General features: G+C 38.3%; 1 protein-coding gene across 3 annotated transcripts in view; it reads right to left on the bottom strand.

The window, feature by feature from the left end:
- LOC139954299 (protein Wnt-5b-like) overlaps positions 1-17668 on the bottom strand; it is a 105960-nt gene that overhangs the window by 38184 nt on the left and 50108 nt on the right. For 2 of the 3 annotated variants that reach the window (XM_071954036.1, XM_071954037.1), the window contains exon 2: positions 1458-1967. In XM_071954036.1, coding sequence (XP_071810137.1) covers positions 1458-1522 — 65 coding nt within the window. In that variant the 5' untranslated portion in view covers positions 1523-1967. Of the gene's footprint in view, positions 1-1457; positions 1968-2372; positions 2394-17668 lie in introns of those variants that run through there. The other variant, XM_071954038.1, reaches the window with a different exon arrangement.

Genomic DNA, 17668 nt, shown 5'->3' with positions numbered 1-17668 from the left:
CAGAGCAGGGGTGGGGAATGGTCAGCCAGCAATCATGGGTTTCAACAAAAGAGAATTGATCTCATTAATCAGATACCCGTTATAATAGCCAGTCAGCTTCACCAGGGGGTGGGGGGGGGGGGGGGGGGTTGGAGAGGAGCTTGGAGCAGGCCCACGGTATAAATAACTCCCTAATGTTATCCCACTCCAGTGGCTTTACCTTTGCAGCGCTGCTGGTCTTCTTAACAAAATAAGATCATAGCTATCAATCATGCATGTGATAGGCATAGCTTTGTCTAATAAAAACCACGAATACATGATGAGTTCTTAACTGCTGTTTAATAACATTCTAATAGGTCTGAGCAGTGGAGGAAGGGGCGAGGTTGAAATGTGTAGGAGGTTTCTTCATTCATGGTTGAACTTCTTGTGAGATAACAGGATACATTCATACATTTTTTTCAAAGAGGAATTGTTACTTGAAACCAATTGTATTCATCTAATTGATTTGAAAATTAACCACAGGAAATTATAAACACGTAAATGCTTATTCAAAGCTTATTCAAACAAAGCAACATTGTGTGTTTGCCTCTTCGACCATGCTTGATTTAATCATGATTTAATCAATATACAACATGACTTCTCGAAAATACGGTCACAATTTTACACTTGGAGGGGTGGCATGGTATTGGTTGCATTTCTTCTTCGTCAATCTTTGGTACAACAATGGTATACTCATAAATTCTACCTCCATGATTATTCCTACATGACGCATGCTTATCAAATTTGAAAGCTCACTTGGAACATGCAGTTAGTTGTAGATGAAAAATCCACCATACCCAGTCACCAAAGAAACGTTTTGTATCGAGGTAATGTAATCTAAAAAAAGAACAGCATCAATCTGTCTGCATTGCCAAACAGTAATGACAAAACGCCACAGTGGTAAAATGGTTGCTTTTCCGTGGCATTAAAACGCATGTTCGTCTTATTCTTCGGGTACTTCTGATATTTCTTCAGCACATATGAACAGATTTGAAATGTCTATATAAAAAACGTACATTTCTTGGAAGCAAATCACAAATCAGAACATTTTTAAAACTGAGTCAGTGCAAAACTGTTATGTGAACAAATGATGCGACTTATTATGAGAGTTCTTCATAAATACAATTTTTCCGAAAAGTGCATAAACACATTACCCCCTTATTAATATTTTGTCATCTTAAATAATTCCATGAAACTTTTTTTTTTATTTCTACCACCAGGGTTTCAATACGCCACCCAGCAGAAACCAAGCACTTAACACACGTACATGGTTGCTTGTGGTCAACTTTTAAAACAGGGTCTGTTCAGTGTTGTCGCACTCCCACGAGGAGTACAGTTTTCTTCATCCATTGCCAGTTCTTATTTAGTGGAACAAGGAAAACAAATAAATCACTTTTTAGATGGAAGTTCAAATAATTTTGAAAATAAAGAAGACTTACCACCATGTTTCTTGAGCGCAACAGACGGCAACAATGAAGCCGACAATACACAACACGTTCCTCATCGTGAATGTGTTGAGAGTCCGGCAGCAGGGTTGACCGTGATCGGACTACCTAAGCCCCTCTGCTTCGAAGCCCGGTAAACACGGAGAAGTCTGACCGGGCGATCGAACACCTCGCCTTGGTCACTGGAGAAGAAGTTCAGGGGTGTGTGGAGCGCCTCGGCACTGGTGGTAGGGGGCTCTTGAAGGAAACTGTAGTCTGGAATGATATGGGTAGATCTGTGACCCAAACTTTCATGAAGTTATTTTTGCTGGATGGATAGAGAGCTAACTCGGCTGTGCATAATACATCCACCACTTGCTCCGTGTTATAATCCTTGTTCATGTGGTTCCGGCGGTGGTGGGCTAGGGTGCTAGCTGGGTACGTGTGTGTGACTAGTGACTCCCCTCGATCAGCCAGTGATATCGTATCGCCTTCTCGCCCAACTACTGACACCTAGACCTCAGGCTGTACAAAAGAGAGCGTGACGTCACCAAGTTAGAGGTGTGAGCTTGGGTAAGGGAAAAATAACAGAATCGCAAAATTACCCCGGAGTTATTGTGGTAGAGGAACAATACCCGACTCTAGGTGGTGGTGCCGGGGATAGAGCAGTGTATGACCGGGACGATTGTTCCTCGTCAAAGGGGGAGAGAAGGTGGGGGATAAACAGCCACCTTGGAAAAATAATAATTTTTAATGTCGCAATCTTGGTGATCACTCTGGAAGAGGTCGCCTAACTAACAATCACATTGAAACATGTATGTTTACACATGGCTTGCTTGGGATATATTAATACACAAGTCAACACATGGGCTTCCCATGGAATGCTGCATGCAGAGTAAACGGCGCATGTAATGTTTGTGAGGTTCTTACTGAAAAAGAAAAAAAAATGAAATCCCCTTGTGACACACACGCGGCCTGAGAGAGAGCCAAGAAAAAACAAACTAGACTGTGATCCAAGGCTTTCTAAAGCAAGCAAGCATCACGACCCAAGCCGGATGGATTACAGAATAAGACGAACTACGTGTCGAGCGCTCTTAGTCTTGTACCCCGGCCGCAGCCGTTGAGGGGAAAAAATGAAATCAGTGGTTTGCTTTCCAAGACTAATCTGAACTCTGATTGGCTAGGGAATTTAGAGACGAATTGCGCATGTCAAAACAAGTGTTAGATTCTGCAAATGAAAAGTTAAATCATCATGGCGGTTTTCTAGTGACTTCACTAACATAATGTGTAAAAAAATCGCGTCAGTCATGTGTACACAAAAATATTATGCGTTTGTTCGTATATTTCAGCTCATTTTGACAATAAAGTTTTTAAAAAACGCGTACGACACAAACAATTTCCTTGGAAGCCGTTTATTTTAATAATGATTAGCTTGTGTAAGGCCTAACCTCTGTTAAATATGTACCAATAAAAAATAGATGCATGTGCCAAACCATCAGATACGAGGACAAAATTATGATTCCAGATTTCAATAAACAAATCAAACAATGAATCTGATAACAATCTTAATTGAAAATAAGTGGTATTTGTTTTCGAGAGATCTTCAAATAATTATCTTGTATTTTGTGCACGATTAGATCGTGTGTGCTATTTGGCCTATCGAAAAAAAAACACGAAATTTTGTGTTTATGGGTTCATTTACATGCATGTGAAATTATTTTAAGCGTTTTTATTTTTAAGCATTTCTCGGGTCAATCTGTAATAGATTGAAGTAGGTTTGTAAAAAGTGTTGATTAAGATTTAATATTAAAAATCACAGATATATTTCTCTGATTATTAACCAATTCTATCGTACATTTCAAGGACTACCTGCCTATCTCCTTTCAGTATTTACACTAACAATTAATACCCCCATTTGAACTCAAAGTAGAGACGTATAACTCGCCCCTAATCGCCAGGGCAGCCTAGAGTCGCTACCTTACCCCTATGGCGATCCGTCCATGTGATCATTACGTTCCAATACAAACAACGGTTTCTCTAGCAACAAGACTAGGCCAACAATATTTTTTTGTGCGATTGCCTAAGAAGAAGAATCGAAAGAAAGAAGAAAAAAGAATCTTGGAATTTGGAAACCTTAATACGACACGTTTTTTTATTGTACGGGTGGAGATTTCGTTAATTAAAAACTCGTTTTCGTTCGGTGCGTCCATGAAAATTAGTGTTGATAGGTTTTAGCCCTATTAGGTGTGTTGAGCGCGGTCGCGCATGCAGAAAATGCCGCCACAATCAAAACTGGCTTGATTGCATACCGATTGTACAGGACTGCGACTGAAACCATAAAACAGTTTTAAGTCCTTCTTTTGACCCGAGTTGAAGCGGGCCATGGTTGGACAATTGGGTGCTTCCTCTGGTCTATATGCCCCGGTGTCTTCAACTGAAGCTTCTGGCCCTTAGCCATGTATCGGCTTAATACAAATACAAACATCAATTTGGATTCCAAAATACACAGTCAGTCGGCAAAACGACACCGACGGGTTATTAAAGCCATTATGTCAACTTATACTCGGTCAAAAGAAACATCCTAAATTCTAACCGTTGCTAAAAAAATATTAAAAATTTACAGAGCAAACATAAACACTTTGCTTTTTCAAAGTCTATATGTCTATGTATATTTCTTATATAAGAGCCATTTTTACACCCACCCACTGAAAAGAAAATCCAGACGAAACGTTTGCATAGAGGATTAACCTGTCTCTCCATGATGTGTTTTGCTTCAAATTCTAAACTGCAAACGCCCAATGAATTACAATGTACAACTATATAACTTCACCCCCAAAAAATAATACGAGTGACGAATGCATATTAATACGGTGACTTTAATAATTTGCAGGCAGATAGGGTCAACGTTCAACGTTGTATAGAAAAGGATTTTGTTGCATCTTTAAAGGGGAGGTATAATCACTCATAAAATTAATTGAAATCCAACATTTTAGTACTTAGAAGAAGCCTACAGTAGCTTTCGATGTGAGACTATTTGAGAAACATTTCACTTCGAAGTAATATTGTTATGTATATATACAAATAAAAAATAAAAATAAAAAAATAAAAAAAGTTTCATGCCCCAAAATTTGAATCTTAGATGCGTTACTGCGGTAACGCTTCCCATATTGTGTATTGATGCGTTACTGCGGTAACGCTTCCCATATTGTGTATTCCTATATAGGGGTTGTGTTTCCTGAATGCGTGGACATAATAATCGCTCCGGATTTTGGCGATATCTTAAAAACGAGACCATGTTTTGAAATGAAATTAATTTTCACTTGTCAGTTTTTTAATACATGTATATAAAACAATCAAACGGTCTCAACAACCAATGTATAATTTGCATGTATAAGGCTCTGCATAGGGAAAGATTTCTGAGCCATGCCATGATTAGGACGTTTCCAGTAATTTTCTGCAATTTTGTGAAGAAAAAAAAGAGGTGACATTGGCCCAGGTAAAAGGGACGAATACAGAGGACAGGTGGATCAATTAGAAGGCACTAAGTGGGTTTTCTCTTCACCTTTGACGGCTCTAATTACAAGCAGCGGAGTGGCTCAAGCCCAGTTCAACCATGGAGCAAATTGCTCCATGGTTGAACCCCTGGTTCAACCACCTGGGGTCAACTTCTCTCTATAAACACCCAATGTAAACACACACAAAATTACAAAGAATGCAACAAATTCAAAATACGGCAAATAGTTCTATATCTGTCAGTGTGGTCATAAAATATATTTTTGTTTGGATAACAAAGTTGAAGTTTTCTTGAATTCTTCTTTCAGGTTGGTTGGAAGAATAAATCTTTGGTTTTATGTAAGAGTTGACCTTCGGAGGAAAAACTGGCCGTAAAATCATTTTCTTTTTATGAGTTCGGGTGTTCAGCTCGGAACACCTCTTATTTTTATTTTATTTTATTTTTTCGTAAATTTTTTTTTACAGATTTTATCGAAATGAAGTCAAGAGTCACTTGATTTTTCAATACTGATATAGCACCAATGCTTTGGAATAAGACTTCATTCTTAACCGATTCACACTATTCCACCACAAAGTGCCCCACTGCAATTAATTCCTTATTATATAAATCTGTGGTTGATACAGTACACCCCACCAGACGGTGTGACCATATTGGGCGTGGGATACTCGACCTGTCAAAACGCTCCAGGCGTTTCTAAAATGGCATTATTTCGGTAACTCGTTGCACGAGTGCTTTCACACTCGTGTTATTTAACACCGAAGTAAGAACGAAGGGATAAACCGTGGATAAACGGGTGCAGCTGATCCGAGTGTTACACTGATTGCCACCGTCTGTCTTCCATAAACTGCTAGAATGGGATAGGTGACTCGCGTTACCAGAGCCAGCGGCACCTTTGAACACAGCAGTAATTGTTACATCTGATTACAGGGCTTTATGTTACGAAGAGGAACAATATGTTTCGGTAAATGTATGAGATTGTGATTCACTCAAGAAACTGCATTTTGAGTGAAAACGTTGTGTCATGTTGCCTCGAGTCGCCGCTGGTGGCGCTATTCAAGTGATGCAGCTGGTGCCACTTTCACAGCTAATCGACAGAAATACTTTCCTAATAGTTTTATTTTTATTTTCGGAGCAGTTTGTTAAAAAAATATCAATCAATCAAATCAATTGCTTTGAGGAGATATCCTTTTCTGTAAAAGACACGATTTGGCGTTGAATATAACCGTCTTTCTTTATTTGAAGAGTGTAAATATTGATTTCAATGCAATAATTTTCAATTATGGAACCAACCTTAGTAAAGTGGTAATATTTCTTGGAAAACCAGCAATTTTAACGTGTGACTTTCGATATTGTTTTGTGAAACCGACACAAGCAATTTTAAGTGGATTTTTTTATTTCTCGCACAGTAACCGGCTGGATATCGTGATTTAAAAAATGGTAGCCCGTGGCAGGTCCAAAGTTCCAAAGTACTGGTGGTCGCTGTGATGTGAGTTTTTGTTACTTTCCAGCAGTTTCGGCTGATTTTGGTTTAAAGTATTACCCATGTGTGAAGTTCATTAACAAGAAGCGACGTGTAGGAAATGAGTACCGGGCAAAACAAAATTATTAAGCGAGACGAAGAGCAGGCGGATATTATATTAACGAGGTCATTGGCACCCGTAACCCTACGGGGGCACGATGGTCATTAGGATCGGGACCAGTGCCGACGTCTCACACCGGAATGCCCCCAACACCGACGGGAAATTACCCGCTGTACTTAAGAAAAACAGGCTTCACTCAACGCGTTATTATCCCCTCTTTCCAATTCTTGATTTTGTTAATAAGTGAAAAGTGCTCTTATAAACGAACGGATGCTATAAAATCTTTGGGTGAGAGCTACCCCACGCAAGTGTACTCTCATGCCTCGTATATAACTGCAAGATGTTTGTTTTTGTGTTTATTACTCCATTTTTTAATGGTAATTACATTTGTTGTTACCGCACACGAGAGTGCATGGATTTCTACAGCTGTACATGTAGGAATTTCAACCACAAAAAACTGTCAACAAATTACTAGCACCAATTTGGTTGAGAAACAAATCAGGAAATTTAAGGCTTTGGCCGACTTCTTGGTAAACCACGCAAGTATCCCACAGCTTCTCCTTGCGAAGATGAAGACAAATCCAATAATTTATCTTGAAATAAATGTACACAAACTTCCAAGAGACGTTTTTGATTTGTAAATTAGTTTTTCTCAGAGGGGAGCAACCTAACCTCTGGCCGCAGCATTCGGGAACGGGGAACCAACTCTGAGAAATATGAGAAAGGATGTATGCATGAATTGTTTATCAGATTGGGGTGAGCAAATTATCCAAACCACGAAACGTCGAAGTGAATCCTTCCTCAGAATAGTTTATACCATCAACAGCTGCAGTGCTTCTCACCAAGTTTTGGGTCATTGATTTTTTAGTATTTTACCAATTTATGATCCTATGCCTTTTAAAGACACTGGAAACTATCGGTAATTGTCAAAGACCAGTCCTCTCACTTGGTGAATCTCAACATATGCAAACCTGTGAAAATTTCTTCTCAATTGAACTTTACGTTATTAAAATCACAAATGTTTATGATACGCAGTAAAGATAGTAATGAAATGAGTGACTGTTCCAAAGACCACTCAGGATCCGTATAGCTTTAGAAAAGGCTAACATTGTGGAGAAAAAGTCGGTCTTTGAGAAGTGTTCAACACCTGAGTTGTTTCTCTCCATAAAAATGATCACACAATCACAAAGCATAAAGAAACGTCGACTGATTGACAGTCATGGTAGAGTAATTCAATCAGTTAATTCACCCGAAATAAAATTGCCCCGGTCCCGTAAACAACCAAAACGCTTCCCTCGCCAAAAGGGAAAAATAACTGTTACTTTTTAAAGAAAAGAATACATTGGACCCCTCTGGCCCAGCGTCAACGGCAAGAATAACAATTTCGGTTGACTAAACTCCAATTAGTATGGCAATTTTTCCTTTTGATAGATTCAGTCAATGGGAATTTGGAGGGAGTGGATGTTTTTAGTCCGTAGGGTGTAGAGGGCTCGGGTCAGCCCGGGGGTGGGGGTCGGGTCAGCCCGGGGTTAGGGGCATTTGGCCAATGTTTGTTCAAACGCCCACCGTGAGTGCGTCTTTAGGAAGAGTGGTTTATTGGTTTTGGGAAAGAAATCTTTGTTTTTCAATAGTCACTTCAAAATCAAACAAAAATTGCAACCACATTACAGGCATTTGTGCACAAGCAGACTGAAATATTTCTTGCAAAAATGGACACTAATAAAATCTATAAAAAGTAACATATACATATATTTAAATAAGATTGTAACCCACTCCCTCCCGATCCCCATTGTTCTTTGGGAAGAGTGGTCTTGGTTTGGGAAATAATAAACAAGCTGTTATTATAGCGCAATTCCAAAAATAATGGAATAATGGTTCACAAACAAACAAAAAACAACGACAGCAATTTTAATACACTATAATAATATAGGTTTCGATATTGCGCTTGAAAGCAACCACTGTTGAATTAAAAAGGTAGCCTGTGTTTGTTTTGTAATGGGGAAAGTGTATCATTCTCTAGCCACTGTGTGTGCCGCATAAAGCATGGCTTTCCTGGGCCTTATAGCGCCCCCTCTCGTCACTATTGGTCAGTGCCGACCGTATGTTGGTCTTTTGCACTGTTCTGTCGTTTGTGGTACGGTACCATTATGAAGACTACGTCATACATGACAACCCGAGTGGCGTAACCCAATTATCACCAGTAGATTGCATTTTTAGGACATAATCCCATAATTGTTACATCAAAGCATGACATCATAGGATACATCGTCACTTATAGTGATATCGTGGCGCGGCACAGATAGAAAAGAGTTCCAGCACAGCCCGACCAATAATGGGAAATACAATACAAAGCTATTATCGTATCACAAAACACCGGTCATGTGTCGGCGAAAGCCCGAATGATTATGTATTTGTTGCACACAATAAAATCACACTGTAATGGCAGAATTATGTGGTAAGCCGCAGTGCTGTGGAATTGGGCCAATGGTCCAACTACATGAGGTATTAGTTGTTCAATAACAACAAAGCATTTGCGCTTGTATACCATACAGAGATAGGTTATCTACCAAAAATATCATGCCATACCATCATGACTGGTATCCTGCTAAGCAAATTATTTTCGGATTTAGCAATTTGAGTTCGTAGCACTACTGCGACATGATTTCTGATGGGAAACCCCACAACTCTGTGCACTTTCATTGTATAGCGCCCCCACACGAGGTCTGCGCCGGTTTATCATGTTTCAAATCTCACACGTTGGAAATCGTTAAAGTGCGTGATTTTATTTACTTAAGAAACAATGGCGTGAAATCAAAGGTTTTCTCACACACACGAGGGAAGGAATAAGCAAACCAACTACGTTTGCTTGCTCCGTTCATTGACCTTTTATGAAAGTATACTCCAACGTAAGGGGCGCTACACTATATTATTGGTCACAGCTTTCTAGCGGTCAGTTTGCGGTGGTCGGAAGCAGCTGTCGTAGTCTAGGTATTACATGACGATGGGAACGAAACAATATTTGATTTTTGATTTAACTCTTTTAGTGCAATGAATAATCCAGGAATATTGAACCATAAGATTCCGGGAAATACAGCAAATGCGCCTGCTAAGGTAAAGTGTGACAACGAAGAGTGATGTTTACCACCGGAGAGCAAGCCTTGTCTTTGAATGGTATTATTTTGTTTAAAGTTCAAGCTGTTCTGTGGTATTAACAATGATTGTGTGAAAGGGATGAAATCGCACGCTATGGCAAATCGTGCAATAAAGGATGAGTGTGCAGTGTCTTGTCCTTTTGAAGCTGCAACATTAAACTACACCAACATAGATTCGTGAAAATACATGAGGTTGATATTAGAAAGTAAAAAGTCGAAAAACACGTAAGCCACAACCGACTAGGTAATTTCATCAAACCAAACTTTAAAAAACTACATTATTGCTTACATTGTTTTATACCCAATAGTAAGAAATACTAATCACAATACTAGGGCAATATAAGTTACATGGGCCCAATTTCATAGCGCTGCTTAGCGGCCGATTTTGTGCTTACTGAGCAATTTCTATTTCATAGCGCTGCTAACCGTAAGCACACGGAAAGGCATGCTAACCTTCCGGTGCTTACCGCACGAAAATAAATGACGTCACAATGCAAATCCACGGTAAACACGCAATATGGCCGCCCAATTTTTTTGCTAACCTGTGAAATACGCTAAGGCTTAAGCAATTTTTTTCTGCTACAGTAAGCACGCAAATTTGCTTACTGTTAAGCAGCGCTATGAAATTGGGCCATGGTGGCACAATGAATGGCAACCGTGTATAACACGAAGTAAGTAATCTCCAAGGAATGTCACCATGGTGGACTTGCAATCAGAAGGTTGTGGGTTCGAATCCGGCCAAGCTAACCACTGACTTCACAATGACTAGAAAATGAGAGGGGCCAGGGGTCAAAGGTCAAGTGGGTCCAATGAGTACCGGATACTCGCAGTATAAAAATGTGTCATATTTTAATAGCACTAGAGGGGGAAAAAGTGTTAATCACTTGATCCAACGGCTCAAAATGGCGGCAAAATGCTGAACTAACTGACTTGTCAAGAGGGTTTCCCAATCATCGTCTGCATCATAATAAAGCACCCAATCCCCATAAGCCAACCAACATTACACAGAACCAATACCCCCCTCTTGCAAACTACGTTGTGAGGATCAATCGTTTCCGGCAATCTGTATTAACAGTGAGCCATTGAGCCGGTAGAAATAACCGGGAACGCTGCAGGGGGAAAGTTTGACTAAGTGCTGGGGGTTGGTTGGTTTGGGGAAGGGGGGGGGGGGGGGTGGGGGGGTTGGGGGGTTGAGGGGGGGGGTGGGGGTATGTAGGGCATCAAACCTCACTATATGAATCACGAAACATGAACTACATTCAAAATGTAAACCACATAAGATTTCGTTTAAGAGATATTAAGAAATGCACGCACTCACACCTGCGTAGGTTCTATCGATTAAAATAACTGAAGTTATAATTTAAGAGCCGCTGTAAGTGACAATACCCTAGTCATTATTTATACTTTGTATTGTTTATTTTCCTAATAAGGATAAGGTATCAGTAGTTAAAAATGTATCAAATTATAACTCATCTTACGATTAATTCATTGTGTTGCTGAAAGCATTTGCTACAAGAAACCTTTTCTTATGTTGCATCAATACAAATCCAGTTCGACAAATAGGCCCTAAATAAATACATTAAAAAACGTTTGAGAATTTGCTCGAAATCAAGACTCTTTAACTTTTTGTTTAAGAACTACTTTTTTAATAAAAAAAAACGCACTGAACTTTAAGACATTGGACACTATTGGTAATTGTCAAAGACCAGTCTTCTTAATTGGTGTATCTCAACATATTATGCATAAAATAACGAACCTGTGAAAATTTTAGCTCAATTAGTCGTCGAAGTTGCGAGATATAGATCAAGAGAAAAACACCTTTGTCACACGAAGTTGTATGCTTTCAGATGCTTGATTTCGAGACCTCAAGTTCTAAACTTGAGGTCTCGAAATCAAATTCGCGGAAAATTACTTCTTTCTCGAAAACTGCATCATTTCAGAGGGAGCCGTTTCTCACAATGTTTTATACTATCATCTTCTCACCATTACTCGTAATCGAGAAAGTTTTTATGATAAAAAGTTATTTTGAGTAATTACCAATAGTGTCCACTGCCTTTAAACTCTGGTGTTTCTGATGTGTAGAGTGTAGGTTCGAGTCCCGGTCAAGACACTTGACCGTTATTGCGTCGACCCTTTGAAGAGACATTTAGACACATGTCCCATGTGTTGTGCTGAACGTACAAAAACGAGTTTAACTTATCGCATATAACTTTGCAAAAAATAATAAATATAAATTATCTTTAAAATGTTTTTGGTTGTTCCATCCAGCGCAGTACTCTATTGGTAGAATTCACGCGCTATATTATAATATAAAACCCCTTCAATAGACCTAAGCCGACACACACAGCTTGCCTTCTATTTAAAAGCCATTGTGAAGTAATCGAAAGTACTTATTTCATCCAAGTATGACGAAGTTGAGTAATAATGACTTATACTTAGTCAGTGTTCAGAGAACGTGTTCCGAGAACGTGTTGGTATGACTGCAAGTGGTGTATCCTCTAGTTTGGAAACCCACGGTAAGAGTAGCTGGTCAAGGTTAGCTTTTAGGCTGTAAGCCAAACACAAGACCTTTTGCAAAATGAGGCCAATTGTGTAAGAGTTTAAAGGAACACGTTGCCTTGGATCGGTCGAGTTGGTCTTTGAAAAGCGTTTGTAACCGTTTTTTATAAAATGCATATGGGTAGAAAGATGTTGTAAAAGTAGAATACAATGATCCACACAAACATGCCTCGAAATTGCACGGTTTTCCTTTTACCTCGTCGACTGACACGGTCGGCCAATGGCCGACCGTGTTAGTTCGCACAGTAAAAGGAAAACCACACAATTTCGAGGCAAATTTGTGTGGATTATTGTATTCTACTTTTAAAATATCTTTCCAACCATATGCTTTTTATAAAAAAGGGTTACAAACACTATTTATAGACCAACTCGTCCGATCCAAGGCAACGTGTTCCTTTAAAGGCACTGGACACTTTTGGTATACTATTACTCAAAATAGTTGGAAGCATAAAACTTACTTGGTAACGAGCAATGGGGGAGCTGTTGGTAGTTTAAAACATTGTGAGAAACGACTCCCACTGAAGTATCATATACTTTTTTGAGAAAGAGGTTATTTAGCACTCAATTAAGACTTCAGGCCCGAAGCATTTTATTGTGCATTTAAAGCACACCAATTTATGCAACAACGGTTATAAACTTCTTTCATGATTCTCTTATAACTTGGAAGACCAATTAAATCAACCTTTTTTCACAGATTTTTAAAAATCATATTCATAGTAATGTCGGGATACACCAAGTGATGATACTGGTCGTTTACAATTTTACCAAGGTGTCTTGCCTTTAAAGCTCAACCAAACAAAAATAATGATGTGGTACTTTGCACGAGGAAACTCCGAACTAGGGTTCGCCATTGGACTCAAAATCGAGTAAGTAGTAAAATTGACTATACACTTTGTTATAAAATACAAAAAGCCAACAAAACAAAATTGATCTTACACAAAAGAATCCATTTGGAAGATTTGAACATCGTTGGCAAAACCTGAAACAAAAATGTTTGACCGAAATCACTTTCGTTTCTCATGTCAGATACTGAAATAAACCGTATTCGTTACTTTGGGAAACTTCAAAGAAAGGAGTTTGCCAATATTTCTGTGTATTGTGCTTTGGGAAACCTCACCAGGACAACAATTTTTCAATATTTTCTCTGTCTTTACTTTTTTTTTTTTTCTTTTTTTTTTTTTTCTCTGTCTTTACTTTTTTTTAATATTTTTTTTTATAGGGTTTTTAGTCGATTCTATGGTTTTTTATTTTTAATTGTTGTCCCTTCCTCTTATAGCTGCGGTGTTTTGTTGTGGGTGTAGTTTTTTTTTGTTTTCAATAGTCTGGTTTTGCTTGTGTTTTAATGATTTCTTTTGTGTGATTTTAAAATGTTTTAGTGCAATCACCTTTTTATATTTTATAATTATATTTTTATCGTTGGCAGGGGTCTGGTTTTACACATCTTCTGATGACAGTTTTATACTTTTGTTTTAACCTTGACAGCCCCTGTACAACTTGTAACTAAATACACAATATTGTGTATGTCTAAAGATTTAAAATAAAAATTAAAAATAAATTAATGAGGGTTCGCGACTATTTTCTCCACCGGATACTTTTGGGAAACCTTAAAGGACAAGAGTTTGCCAATATCTTCTTTGTCTTGTACTATGGGAAACCTCATCAAGACAGGGTTGAAGCAATTATTTTCTAACTTGTAGGAAACCTCATAAAGGACAGAGTTCGCCGTTTTTTCTTCTGCCTTTTACTTTGGGAAACCTCACCAGGAAAGGTTATTGTAATTAATTTGAGAAACATTTTCAGTGTCACGCAGAGTTGTTGCTTCCGTTCTTTCATTCCGGAGATTAACATTTGAAAACATCAATGGAATTGTTGTAAATCTCACAAAAGCTAAAGCCTATCATATAAATGACTTTGTGGCAAGGCTTAGGATTTCCAAATATAAAGGGAAACAAATCTACAATATGCATCAGTCAATTTCTTTCTAAAAGCAAGTTTAAGGGTTTTGAGACGGCAAGTTTGGATACAGTATAATCATAGAGCAATGAAGATATAATGCATTTTGAGAAACTTTTCACTTCGAAGTACTATACGGTTTTGGACAAATATATCATTTTTATCCCCTCAAAAGGAAGGGTTACCGGTATAACGCTTCTCAGAATGAGTATTCGTATTACATGAATTACTCTTTCTGCTTGGACATATTACTTCCGACGTTTCGGCGATATCTCAAAAACGTGTCCACTTTTTGGAATGAAATTTGTACAGGTTTATTGTAGGGCTATATACAAATACATTTGATTAAAACAATCGAACGGGTTCAAAACCCCAAAGGTATACAATGCCTTTTAGCCTTGCCTTGCCTTGCCTCGACCGAGTCATTTCTATTCGAGTCAACTCAGTTATTTAGGTTATATCCGGAAACTGAATGGAACCCGTATACACTAAGAAGCAAGAGCCTCCCCTCATCCCTCCCTCCATCGACAAACCCCTAACCCCACCAAATTGACCATCCTCCTGCCTCTAATAGCTACCAATGCCCGATAAAGGCAAGTTGAGGATACATCTCTGACCCCCGCCAGGCATCAGGGGCTTAAGCCGGGCCGCGCCTGCCCGACTGATTGCTGCATTGTAATTGGTTCATTTCGATATGTAGGTCAGAAACGTTAAGCATGTAATTGCTTTTCGGGTGGGAATATAGGGCAATGGATCGTAAAAGCCAATTTTCAAACTGATTCGGACACATGAACATGGGTAGGCCTGTAGCAATATCGCAATGCCTTTAATACTTTGCGCACAACAAAAAGATATAATGCTTACTCTCGAGCTGTGGTTCAATTTGGGGCAAAATGCTGCTAGGTTGCCTGATGCCTTGTAAAGGCCGGTCTATAGTCGGTCGCGCGATGGAAATCTTGACGCGCGATTATAAAAAGACACAGTTTTTAGGTCTCAGTCTTAGGATTGCGCGCAAGATTACCATCGCGCGACCGTTGCGACTATAAACCGGCCTTAAAGACAATGGACACTGTTGGTAATGGTCAAAGACCAGTCTTTTCACTTGGTGTATCTCAACATATGTATAAAATAACAAACCTGTGAAAATGTGAGCTCAATTGGTCGTTAAAGTTGCGAGATAATTATGAAAGAAAAAACACCCTTGTCACACGAAGTTGTGTGCTTTCAGATGCTTGACTTCGAGACCTCAAATTCTAAATCTGAGGTCTCGAAATCAAATTCAGGTAAAATTACTTCTTTCTCGGAAACTACATTACCTCAGAGGGAGCCGTTTCTCACAATGTTTTATACTATCAACCTCTCCCCATTACTCGTTACCAAGTGAGGTTTTATGCTAATAATTATGTTGAGTAATTACCAGTAGTGTCCACTGCCTTTAAGGCGTCATTTATTGCTAAACGGCCGCTGTAGTACTTTTAACCCAAAATTAGGTATAATGTCTAACTATTGCAGGTCTGATACTTCACGGAGGCAACGATGGCGATTGCCTCGTTGCCCCTTTGTAATTGCCCATAGGTGCCCTAGAAAATGTTCCAGTAGAATTATGACACAAAATGTCAACTTTCCCATATGACCTGCATGTGCAGTATTGTGCCTACCAGAATACTCAAAGAATGTACAAGGTCACACTTAATGTTAACAAAGTGCACATGGTCTATTGGTAGAAGTGCAAACCTTTCTCCCCTTATGAATTCACGGTGGCTGTGAGCAACCACTCACAGTCACACCAAACTTCAGAAACACAAATAATTTAGATTGTGGGTGTTTATGGGGAATGACACCGAAAATTCCCAATCAAAAGATTGATTTATTGATTGGTCGATCGTTGTTAATTGATGATTTCATCTCAATAAACAAGCTTTCCCGATTTGTGTAATTATATTTTCACTTCCCTCTAAAGCGCGCAATATTTCCTGTTTCTTCATGAAACACTTAAAAATTATAACGGGGGCTAATTTTGAATAAACTATTATTAAGAAGGAAGTGACGTTTCGACAATACAAATAAAGGGTGGATAAAAATAACCATTGGAATAACACTAATTTGCAACTAACCTCTAAAAGTGAACCTTTTTACAAGATCATTTTTTTGCAATTTGTTACATTACATTAGTCAAAGCACTGGACACCTCTGGTAGTTGTCAAAGACCATTATTCTCACTTGGTGTATCCAAACATATTCATCAAATCTGTGACGAGTTGGACTCAAAATCGTCATCGAATAATATGCAAAAGAATAATGGAAAGAAAAAACCATTTGCTGCACAAATTTGTGTGCTTTCAGATGCCTGAAAAAACTTCAGCCTTGAAGTAGTTTAATATTTGAGTGCGAAATTACCTCTTTCTCAAAAACTATGTATCCGTTACTTCAGAGTTCAGAGGGACCCGTTTCTCCCAAAGTTTGATTTCAATTGCCCATTACCATAGCAAGTAAGTTTTTATGCTCACAATTGTTTTGAATAATTACCAATCGTTATCAAAACGGAAGTGATTAACAGTGCGAATGATAGATTTCGCAGCGTGCGGATAGAAGTGAAGTCAAGGAGATGGGTTGTTAAAGAAAAATAAGTCATCACATAATTTGCCTTTGAAAAAAAGAGAGTAATATTTAATCATGAGTAAAGAATGACCGGAACTTCGGAATTTACGTCGGATCCCAAATCAGCAATGAATACGTTTATTTAAATTTGTTTATATATAATATATTGTGTCAAATTAATTCAAAATAGCGAATATGCATTGTTTATTGTACGTTTATTTATATCTTAACGCATGCACTTTTCTGCCTCACAATGTAAGGTTATTTTGTGGACAATATTTAGCGTTCAAAATCATGAATTTCTTTTTTGAATTATTTATTTTTAAACCAGAGATATATTTGATGGTGTACTAAAATAGAGCCTATTTATTTATTCATTTACTTAATTATTTATTTATGTTTTATAAGTTTTTTTTAGCATTAGTCTTTTGTTCTGAACTACATCTTATCGTTGCATTCTGTTTTGGACACAAGTTGGTATATTGGGTAACGAGCAATTTTAGAGAGCTGTTGATAGTATAAAACATTGTAAGAAACGGCTGCCACTGAAGTAACGTAGTTTCGCAGAGGTAATGTCTTACTCAAATACTAACAGACTTCAGGTCTGAAGCATTCGTTATCTGAAAGTGTGCAAAAATTGTGTTTTTTATTGCATCATTCTTTTGGAACTTCGATGACCAATTAAATCAAAATTTCACAGATTTGTTATTTTGCATAAAGTTTGGATATACACAAAGTGAGAAAACTGGTCTTTGACATTAACTTTACCAAGAGTGTCCATCAGTGCCTTGAAGACGCGGGACTGTATGGTCAACACATTTTGGCTTCATGAAAAATGAGATAATTACGACATTTCGACCTTGATAGCTA

Source organism: Asterias amurensis, chromosome 2, assembly GCF_032118995.1.
Source record: "Asterias amurensis chromosome 2, ASM3211899v1".
Lineage (NCBI taxonomy): Eukaryota > Metazoa > Echinodermata > Asteroidea > Forcipulatida > Asteriidae > Asterias > Asterias amurensis.
The sequence above is the reverse complement of the archived record's forward strand: the minus strand, read 5'-3'. Positions and strand labels throughout refer to the sequence as shown.